Source organism: Tamandua tetradactyla, chromosome 16 (genome assembly GCF_023851605.1).
Source record: "Tamandua tetradactyla isolate mTamTet1 chromosome 16, mTamTet1.pri, whole genome shotgun sequence".
NCBI classification, from domain to species: Eukaryota; Metazoa; Chordata; class Mammalia; order Pilosa; family Myrmecophagidae; genus Tamandua; species Tamandua tetradactyla.
Window position 1 is genome coordinate 21,584,522 of NC_135342.1, and position 10,850 is coordinate 21,595,371.

A 10,850-nucleotide genomic window follows, 5' to 3' on the forward strand; every position below is an offset into this window, starting at 1 on the left:
CCTGCTGGGGGTGGGGGCTGTCACATCCTGCCTGAGCTGTCTGTCTCGGTAGCTGGTGCTGTTGGCCCTTAAGGGACATGGTCTTTGGCCGGTTGTGGAAAGAGTCTGTGGGATCTACCCTAGGGTTCTGCTGGGCAAAGACACTCGCGGCTTCCTGCTGCGCAGCTTCCACCAACCTGCATGGCGATTGGCTCTTGGCACGAGTGGCGGGGTTTCGGTTGTAATTGGACTCTTATTGAGCGCGGGAAGGAAGGACGAGCGGGGCAGGGGCCCCTGGTCGCCCTATGCGGTCAGAGCCACCTTGTGGGAGAAGAGGCTGACCAGCTGCCTTGGTCAACACCCACCCGCCCGTGAGGTTTCCACCGGCCCATTGCATCTGACCCATTGTCCCGTTCATGCTGAAGGGCCAAAGTGGGCTTTGAAGTACTAGAAACTTGGGTTCACATCCCAACTTTTATGTATTGCTGCTTAAGATTCAAGAGGATCCTGCAAGATGGCATGTAAAGCCGTGGCGCAGCACACCTGATAGGCAATCAGTTGGAGTTACCCAAATTTAATTGGGAGGTTAAAATGGAAAACTATAAAGCCAAAACTTCCTACATCATAAGGTGGGGCTATCACCTCTCCCAGCTCAGGTTTCCAGTGTGGGAAGATTTGAATTAATAAATGGTTAACTTAATAAGCATACAGGTTGAAGTCAGGCTCCAATTAGGGATTTAAACAAAGCCCATCTGGTTGGGACTAAGATAAATCAGAATACTAGGGCAAAAGATGATAGCATATGTACTCTAGTATATTCACCTACTATATGAGACTAAAGGCAGAGAGATTTACTATGTCTAGAACCTAAATTTTCTGTAACACAATCTAAATCAACCTGTCTGCATAGCTCCAAACTCTTGGAGTCCAGAACAGGAACGAGGCCTTTTCTGCGTAGCTTTATGTAATATCAGGACACGTCTCAGACTATGGTGGGCTAACTAAAAAACATTGGTAGAATCCCTTGAGGGACTAGAGATGAAATAAGGAAATATTAAAATTTCACATCTGGGAAATTCCTGGTACTCTCAAACATTAGGGACTCCCAAGAAAATAGGCCAAACCCTTGATTATGAGACTTGCCCTTACAAACATTTATGTTTTGGAGAAGCTAAGACTACCTATAATTAATGCCTGTGAGTTGCTTCCAGGAAACCTGTGGTTATCAGCTGTGGCCTCTCTCTAAGCCCAACTCTGCAAGTAAAATCATTCCCCCTCTCTCCCTGCGTGGGACATGACATTCAGGGGTGAAAGTCTGCCTGACAAAAGGGAACATGACTGCCAAGGTTGACCCTGGAGCTGGCACTGTAGGATTGCTAATGCCTTCTGGACTAAAAGGGGAGAAAGATGTAACAAAATTAGGTATTAGTGGCTAAGAGTATAATGGAGTCCAAAGATTATTCTGGAGGCTACGTTTATGCAAGCTTCAGCTACATATTGCTAACTGCCATGATTTGCCAAACCCCAACAGCATTCCTGTTGACCCTAAAGAACACCTACAGCTCTATTAAATTTACTTTCTTGAAACCTATAACCTCCAGATAAGGCCAGATAAGGCCTGAAACTCAGGGCCAGCCTCTCCAAGAATATCAACCAATTCCATCCCCCTATCCTGTATTGTTAACACCTCTTTCCAACATGAGAAAAGTAGAACGGGCATAGCCCAAAAACCCCTATAGACTGGGATGGGAGTAAGATCAAAGGAGAAGGAGGAATTATAACAAAAGTTAGGATTTAACAAACTATTATGACTGCTGAATCACTATAATGAAATTTCTTTTAGCTTCCAGTGTTTTGGAGCAGCTAGAAGGAGAATCTGAAATTGTGGAATGGTAACCCATACCAAACTTTTTTTTCATTTATAAATTTATTGTGATTCCAATCAGAATACTGTTGTTTTGCTAAAGTCAGACAAATCAATTATGAAGCTCTCATTGAAAAATAAACAAGAATAGCCAGGAAATTATCACCTCATCTTAACCAATTTGATAAGCAAAATAATATTTCAATGTTTTAAGTTGTATTTCTTTATTAGTGAATAACATTTTCGTATGCTTATTGACCATCTGTATTTCTTTCTTTGTGAATTTTCTGTTTATTTGATATAGGTATGCTTATCCCTATGATTAATATGTACTTGTACGGAGAATAATATTTTTGACCAAAAATGCTGCAAATGTGCTTCCCAAATGCTTTGCTTTCAAATTTTGTTTGTGGTGCTTTTGACATGTATAAATTTTTAATTCTACAAAAAGAAAAAAAAATAGCCAGGAAAACCCTGAAAAGGGGAACAATGAGGGGACACTGGATATTAAAGCATACTATATATTATATTATATATACATTATATTATTATATATAATATAATAATATTAAAGCTACCAGATTTTAAAACATACTATAAAACTATAATTAAAACAGTATAGTGTTGGTACATGGATAGACAGATCAGTGAAACAAATAATAAAATCTAGAAATAGATGAACTTAGCATTTTAAGATACTCGGGAAAGATAGACTTCTTAATAAATGGAGTTGGGATAACCAAATAGTCATTTGACAGAAATAGAAATTGAATCCATACTTAACATTGTATACCAGCATAAACTCAATATGCATCAGAGATCTAAATGTAAAAATTAAACCATGCGGTGACTTCAGAGAAAATAGTGAAGTCGGTGGCTTCAAAAGCCCGTTGCTCTACAGAAACACTGAAAAATCAAACAAAAACTATCAGAATCAATTTTATCAGAACTCTGGTTTGTTCTGACAAAGGTTTATAGAAACCAAGGAAAATGCTGAATCAAGAAAAAGTCAACTTAAAAATGATGGGAAGAGTGCACGGGTGGTTCAGTGGTAGAATGCTCGCCTTCCATGCAGGAGAGCCGGGTTCAATTCCCAGACCATGCATCCCCCCAAAAAAAAAAATGGTGGGAAAACTTGTGGCATTTTTCTTGCCCTTGCCTCACCCTCTTTGCAAGGTGGTAGCAGTCTTGAAGACGGCAGCACACGTTCTCAATTGTAGGACCCTCGTTCCTGGCTCCAAAGAGAGTAAGCAAACCGTATTCTCAAATAATTGCATTTGTTATCTGTCTAACCTATCTGTGTTATCTGAAGGACTGACACAAGACACCTGCTTTGTCTCACCTAACTCAGAACTCACTCGGGGCAGAAAAATGGTTATGTAGAGGGCTTCCTTGAAAACATTGCCATACCAAACTTTGAAATGTGCTCTACAACTACTTGTTAAAATGTACTTTGAAAAAAATGTTTTGCATACATGTCATATTTCACAATAAAAAAAACATTTAAAATAAAGACACTCCCTTTATCCAATGTATAAGTAGACGAGTAATAAAACAAAAGGAATAATAATAATGGGGGGCAGATAAGGGGTATATGTTGTTTGGAATTTTCTTTTTTATTTTTACTTCTCTTTTTGGAATAATGAAAATGTTCTAAAATTGATTGTGGTGATGAATGCACAACTATATGATGAGCCATTGATTGTATACTTTGAATGGATTATATGGTGTGTGAATATATCGCAACAAAATTGCATTAAAAAAATAAACACCCCTTCCAACATGAAAAAGGTAGAATGAGCATAGCCCAAATACCCCTAAAGAATGGGAGAATGATGGTGATGGTGGCGTTATACAGAGAAAGTAGGGTTTAACAAATGAGTATGATCGCTGAATCACTGATAGGTCTTTCAATCCCCAGTGCCTGGGAGCAGTTAAGAAAAAAACTAAAAATGTGGAATTGGAACCCATACCAAACTCTGAAATCTGTTCCACAACTAATTTTTGAACAAATATGCTTTGAAATGTATTCCTTTTTTTGCATATATGTTATTTTTCACAAGCAAAAAAGTCGATTGCGATGATAAAAAAAAATTTAACGCTCTTTTAATACTAAGACAAAAAATAATAAACAAGCATACAGGGTCTACCACGTGCCAGGTGCTTTACAAATATTTGTTACACAGAGCAACCCTGTGAAGCAGGTGCCAGCGCACCCTCATTTTTGAGATGGGGAGAATAAGTCAGTCACGGGTTAGGAGATGGTTGCCTCACGTTCCACATTTAGGTGATGGCAGACCCAGCACCGGAGCCTAAGCAACTAGGTTCATCTTCAGACTCTAGCTGCTCCAGCGCACTGTCCCTCAGGAAGTGAGGGAGGCGGGACATCAGGGCCAAAAGGATCCTTCCTCCAAATGGCCTTGGGCTCGTCGCTTCCCGTCCTGGGCCTCAGTTTCTTCTTTTGTAGATTGAGAATGAAAACATTCCCTAGTGCTATGGTTGAGAACCCAATGCCCAACAGGGTCTGGTTAGGTCCAGCAGCTGTACCTCTCCAGCCGCTGGGGGGCAGTCGAGGACCTGGAAACTGGCTCAGCTGTTGAAGGACGCGGAAGGGAAAAGGTGAGTTCCTTGGGCTTTAGGATCTGGCCCCAGGCTTCTCCCTGGAAGGAGGTCATAAGGAGGAACTAAAGCACAGAGAGGGTAATGACCCTGCCCAAAGCCACACAGCAAGGGGCTCAACAGAACACCTGGGTCCCTAGAGGGAAGAGGAGAGGGCCCTGGGCCCAGAGAAGGGGAACCAACTATGTCCTAGCCACTATGCTAAATGCATCGTGTAATATTCTTACAGTCTCACAAAGTGGAGGGATTGTAGCTGAATTATAGAAGAAAAAATCTCAGACAACTAGTGAGTTGGCAGAGCTGGAATTTAAACCCAGGGTCTCCAACTCTCGAGGGCCAAGCTCTTCTGCAGGGTGACAGTTGCATTTTCTTAAAAGTCTGAAATACTTCAGGCCTGAGAAACAAGTGTGTGTATAAGTTAGCAGAGATCCACAGACCTGACACCGAGCTTCAGAAATAAAACAAACTATCAAACCAAGACTGGCAATGGCCCCTGCGTCCCAGTGCTCAGTCACAGCCATCTTCTCCCACCCCGAGAAAAAACCACTGTCAGAAACTGGGCATTTGTCCCCCACCCCCACCCCCCTGCTTGATGTTTTGCTCTCACTACAGGTGTGTTCCTCCCTAAGCAGCACTCGTGTCATTTTGAGCGAATCAAAATGTGTCATACTACAACACGTTTTTTCTTCCTCCGCACGTTGCTTCTTTTCTGAGATGCTGCCCTGTTGACGCAGGAAGCACTGCCTTTTCTTTGCTGTCTGGGGCTCTCAGGGCGGCTGGCTGTCCTCAGCTGGGGCGTCCATTCTCCAGTAAATAGGCTTTTAGCTTGTTTCCTAGTTTGGGCTCCCAAACATTTCCCTGAGTTGAATTTTCTTCTACACATCTCCTTACGGGTGCATGAGGATCCCAAAACCGCTCAGGAAAGATCCAACTACCTGGTGTCATTCCTCAAACCAGCCCCTCAGGCCTCGTTGCCGCCCCAGGTGGCCTAAACCGCACACTCCAAAGAACCTGGAAGTCACACAAAACGGGCTTTGGACCTCCTTCCCTCCCAGGCCCTCCTGTGCAATGGGAAATGGCCCACTGGGCCCCACGATGGGGAGGCCAAAATGAAAGTGCCAGGACGACCATCTCATGTCACAGCGCCAGGGAGCTCTTATCCCCAGTTCACAGATTGCAAATGCCAAAGCTCAGAGCAGGGACATGGCTCCCCAGGACAGACAGAGCAGTGGGCGGGTCCTGCTTCCCATAGTGTAAGACCCTGTCTTACACTGACCATCATTTACAGCAAGCCAGGGCGCATGGGCACGGCCCCTTTAAGGTCTCATCCTCAACCCTAAGAAACCAGGACCCTGAGGCTACAGAGAGGACAAAGTTCGTGCCAGGTCACCGAGTGGCAGAGACCAGAAACTGGCTCCTCCCGTCCCCTTCCGTCGGCTCACCAGGGGAGAGAAGAGCCAGGCCTGACTTGGCCTCTCCCCTCACCCCGGCTGCCTCCTCTCGGGGGAATTGTGGCCACCCCAGGTGCAGGGAGCGGTTCCTCTCCACTTGCAGCCCTGGTGCATGGTGTCCCGGGCGGACGGCGGCGGGGGCTGCCCCAGACCCAGCAGCCAGAGGGCCCAGGCCTGGGGACCAGTGGAGCCCAAATCCGGCTGGGCTGGGCAGGAAGTAGGGCGGGGCATGGGCTGGGGTGGGATCTGGTACCCCAGGACTGCTGCCACCCAGACCGACCGACCCACTGGGGGAAGATGCCTGGGGGCCCAGGAATCCTTGGAGCTCTGCCTGTCAGCGTCCTCCTCCTCTTCTCTACCACTGGCCTGGGTATGTGGCCCAGGGGCAGGTGCCGGGGGGCGGCGGAGAGGTGAACCCCGGGAAAGGCTGGAGGAGCAGAGCGAAGTGGGAGCGGGCAGCTGGGGAAGTCCCCTGGAGGAATGCATCTGTCGGTCCAACACTTGGGGCAGGGGCGGGGGGTGGGGTCAGTTAGCCAGTAAGGGGTTGCTGAGGGGAGGCTGGAGAGGCCTCAGCAAAGTTGAGGGGTGTCTGCAGCTCCATGGAGGGAGGCAGAAGCGAAAGACACCTTCCCCATTCTCTCATGCTCAAGGGCCAAAATAAGGAAGTAAGGTCTCTCATCAGAGCCCCACCCTGGGGCTGGGGCCAGGAAGGAGACGGGGGGGGGGGGGGGGGGGGGGGGGGCAGCCCTCAGCTTCGGAGCGGCCAGAAAGCTCTCTCCCCTTTCACCTTGAACACTGGACACCCCTTCCGTAGGGAACCCCTTCTAAGTGCTGGGGGTGGAGGTGGGAGGATGGGAGTCATCAGCGCCTCCCTTCCCCTCCCCTCCGAGGCCAGCTGGCAGGGACTGTGACCTGTGACAGCCTCCTCTGACCTCTAGAGGAATTCAGAAGACGGGAGGTCACTGGCCCAAGGTCAGGTTGCACAGGGGGAGCAGGGAGTGCAGCCCACGTCTGTCTGAGTCTAGAGCCCGTGACTATGATGTTGCTTGGTCCCTTTAACTGCCTCTTCCTCCTTGTCTCTTCCTCACCTCCCCAGGCCTCCTCCCACCTCCAGATGGCAGGGGCGCAGGGTGGGGGGGGAGCGGCAGTGTGGTCTGGCCAGGGGAGGCTGAGAGCTGGGGGCCCCGGGAGCCCTGCACAGACACTGCAGCCAGTCTAGCTCCCTCCATCCCGTCTCCTTCATGTCAACCAGCCCGCTGAGCCCCTCCACTAACCCCCATCCCAGCAAAGGACTGAACTCACCCCTGACCCCCAGGTTGACACATACAAGGTACAGAGGAAAAAGGACTGACCCAGGGTCACACGGCAAGGCAGGGCCCAAAGACTGGCTCCTCAGCCCCAGGCAGGGAGGGCCCAAGAAGGCGTTCGAAGCCCAGTACTACCCCTCACTGCCCCTGAGGCGCTGGGCAAACAGCCTGCTCTCCCTGGGCCCTGGCAGTCCGACCTGTAAAATGGGAAGAAGGTTCTATAAAGATGACACAAAATGAAGCATCAGGTGCAGGAGTGGGCTGGGGCTGGGGCTAGGAAACTGGACCAGGAAGGGCCTCCAGGAACAGGTAAATGCCAAAGCGATTCTGGAAGAAGCTATCTGGGCAAAGGGACTTCAACCGCTAAGGAGCCAGATTTCCAAAGACAGCGAGTCCAGTGAGGCCAAAGTATCAAGGAGGGTGTCGGGAGGGGTCAAGGGATTGCAGTAGAGAGACAACTGGGGACTCCTGGGGGTTTTCCCCCCACCCCCCACCACCCCAAGTGCATCCTTACTCTGCTCTCCCAGAGGCATCGTCACTCCCCGCCCCCCCACCATGTAGCCTCCCACTTCTCCCACATTGGTGTCTCCCCCTCCCCGCCAAGAGGTACCCTGACTCTCCTCCCCTAGGGGTGTCCACACCCAGGCCTGCTGCAGCCCCAGGGGCCAAGGCTGGGGCCTGAGTGCCCCTCCCCGGGCCCTGACCCCCCACCTCTCCGCAGGCCCCTGGTGCCAGGCCCTGTGGGTGGACTCGGGCCCCCCGTCGGTGACGGTGAACGTGGGGGATGAGGCCCGCCTGCTGTGCCTGTACAACGGCAGCAGCAGCAGCAGCAGCACCACTGTCACCTGGTGGTTCATCCTCCAAAGCAACCACACGTGGCCCTCCAGGTTCATGGGCATGGGTGAGGGCCCTAGAGGCGAGCTCACCATCTCACAGGTGAACAAGAGCCACAGCGGCATGTACCAGTGCAGGGTCCAGGAAAACAACAAAACACACATGAACTCCTGCGGCACCTACCTCCGCGTGCGCAGTGAGTGCCCCAGGCCGGGGCCCTGGGCGGGCGGGGCCGGGCAGGGGTGGGCGGGAGGCTGGGGAGGGCAGCAGGGCCGGGGCGCTGAGTGGCACCCCCTCTGCGCAGAGCCCCTCCCCAGACCCTTCTTGGCCATGGCGGAGGGCACCAAGAACCGCATCATCACGGCCGAGGGGATCATCCTGCTGTTCTGCGCAGTGGTGCCTGGGACGCTGCTCCTGTTCCGGGTGAGCCCCCGGGGACCCCAAGAGCGAGACGCCCTGTCTGAAAGGGGAGAGCGCCAGCACTCTCCTCACTGCGGCCTCGGGGGTTCAGTTAGTGTGGACTTGAAATGGTGCCAGGCACGGGCGGGGTGTCCTTACCCATCCCCCTGCTCAGGGTGTCTCCCTCTCTCCCCACCCCACACCCGAGGGGTGTCTCACTCTCTCCTACCCCCCAAGTGTCCACATCCCCCTTCTCCAGGGTTCTCACTCCCCAAAATCCCAGGGGTGCAGCACTCTGCCTCACCCACCCAGTGGGTCTCATCCTCCTCCAGTCCCCATCCAGGAAAGCTACAGACCACCTCCCCCATGCCAAAGCTGGGGAAGATGGGGGCTGGGGGGCTCGACTTCTCCCAGGCTCTCCACAGGCCACAAGTACCCCCTCACCCCCACCCCCGTCTTATTGTGTTGCTGCTCATGAGAATAAAATGGCCACGGAGAGAGCCAAAAAGTCCACATCCTCTCCCAGTGTGTGGCCTTGGGTGTGATCCTCACCCTGTCTGGGCCTCAGTTTCCCCTCCTCTAAAGGGAAGCACTCAGAACACCTCCACGCATCCAGGAGGTGCTGAGAATATATCCGCCTCCTCCTCTGCTTACTGAGCCCCCCATTCCCTGACAGAAACGGTGGCAGAACGAGAAGTTCGGGGTGGACATCCAGGATGACTATGAAGATGAAAATCTTTATGAGGTGACTGGAGGGTGGGGTCAGGGTAGGGGCAGGTGCGTTGGGGGGCTCTGCACAGGGCTGCTCCCTGGGGCTGGCCAGAGCAGGGACCTCGGTGCTCAACGCCACGCTTCCACCCCAGGGCCTGAACCTCGATGACTGTTCCATGTATGAAGACATCTCCAGGGGCCTCCAGGGGACCTACCAGGACGTGGGCAGCCTCCACGTTGGAGATGTCCAGCTGGAGAAGCCGTGACCCCAGAGGGCCGCTCCTGCCTTCAGCGCTCCCCATGTCAGTGCCTTTCCACCTGGAACGTTTGTGTATTTCCATCGTCTTCCGGGGAGCTCCTGTGTCGTCTTGCTCCTTGAGGTGTCCTCCCTCCTAGGTCTCTTTGGACTCCTCAGTGTCTAGACCCTTCCCTCAGTGGGGTGGTCGACTCTCCTTTCCTGCAGACTGTCCTCATTCCCACCACACACCTTTAACTCACCCCCCTTCCTCTGCCTCCTTTCCCAGGCTCCCCGGCGGGTAATGAGCCTTTAATCGCTGCCTCAGGGGGAGCTGATTGTAGCAGCCTCGTTAGTGTCACCCCCACCCACTGCTCTGTCATGGCTACTTAGTGATAATAAATCCTTTCCAACTGCAGACCTTGGCAGGAGTCATGGATCTCATGGGCACTGGACCACCCCTCCTCCCTCAGTCTCAAGGGTCCAGCCCCCGGCCCCTTCCTCCCTCAGACCCAGGGGTCCCGGCCCCAGCCCTCTCCTCCCCACCCCTGACACCTGGAAGCAGGTAGGCAAGCTTAGTTACCCACTAAGAGAAACAGGAAGTGCCTTGGAGAGGGGTGGTTTGTCCTCCTCTAAAGTCCCACCCCAGGCCATGTGCAGGGAGGGACTTAGGGGGCGCTGCAAGGCAAGGCTACCATATTTGTGCGCAGCTAAGCAAACACGCTGAACCGTCTTGTGGGCCTAGTACCAAATTCCTCAACTGCAGCCACACGTTTTCACCTTGGGGGGACCTGCAGAAGAGGGTTCTGGGGAGTCGTGGAGGTGGTAGGGAGACTCAGGGGCAGTGACAAGAGGGACACGAGGTCCCGAGGGACTGAAGACAGGGAGAGACAGAGCAAGAGAAAGAAAGGACCAAGGAGACAGAGAAACAGTAGCACAGAGACAGACAGACAGCACGAAGAGATAAGAAAGGAAAGAATGGGGCGTGAGATGAATGGACATGGAGAGACAGACCCACCAACACCCTGAGGAAAAGAAACACTCCGGAAATGACAGACTGAGGATGGAGATGCAGAAAAACTCGGCCAGTAAGAGGGAGAGATGGAAAGAGAAAGACCCTGAGGGAGAAGGGACAGAGGAGGAGGGTGCTTTGGGTGACGCAGAGACCAGGGAGAGCAGGGAGACAAAGAGACAGAAAGACAGAGTCCCAGAGGGGCGCGGGGTGGGGCAGAGACACAGGGAGAGACACGGACACAAATGTACAGAGAAGACGAGAAAGAGGGAGGCGCGGAGCCCGGGGCTGTGGACCGGAGCGACACCGACGGCACCCAGGGAGGCCACTGCTCAGCCCGAGGCCGGCGCGGGGCGACTCTCTCGCCCCCTCTCACCCCCTCCCACCCCCGGTGACAGGCCGGCGGACCCCTAGGCGAGAGACACGAGGACCTGGAGGC

At 52.0% G+C, this 10,850-nt stretch overlaps 1 protein-coding gene across 1 annotated transcript; it reads left to right on the forward strand.

The window, feature by feature from the left end:
- The first annotated feature begins 6,146 nt into the window (after positions 1–6,146).
- On the forward strand, positions 6,147–9,817 carry CD79A (CD79a molecule). The gene is made up of 5 exons (XM_077131645.1): positions 6,147–6,283; positions 7,942–8,250; positions 8,359–8,477; positions 9,130–9,198; positions 9,317–9,817. The coding sequence occupies exons 1-5, from the start codon at positions 6,211–6,213 to the stop codon at positions 9,428–9,430; spliced, it is 684 nt and encodes a 227-aa protein (XP_076987760.1). The 5' UTR covers positions 6,147–6,210; the 3' UTR covers positions 9,431–9,817.
- The last annotated feature ends 1,033 nt before the right edge of the window (positions 9,818–10,850 follow it).

Bases quoted from the DNA above. Each gene is read 5' to 3' on its own strand.
- CD79A (XM_077131645.1), top strand. From the start codon at position 6,211: ATGCCTGGGGGCCCAGGAATCCTTGGAGCTCTGCCTGTCAGCGTCCTC. The intron at 6,284-7,941 runs GTATGTGGCCCA...ACCTCTCCGCAG, and splicing joins CTTCTCTACCACTGGCCTGG to GCCCCTGGTGCCAGGCCCTG. The intron at 9,199-9,316 runs GTGACTGGAGGG...CTTCCACCCCAG, and splicing joins AAGATGAAAATCTTTATGAG to GGCCTGAACCTCGATGACTG.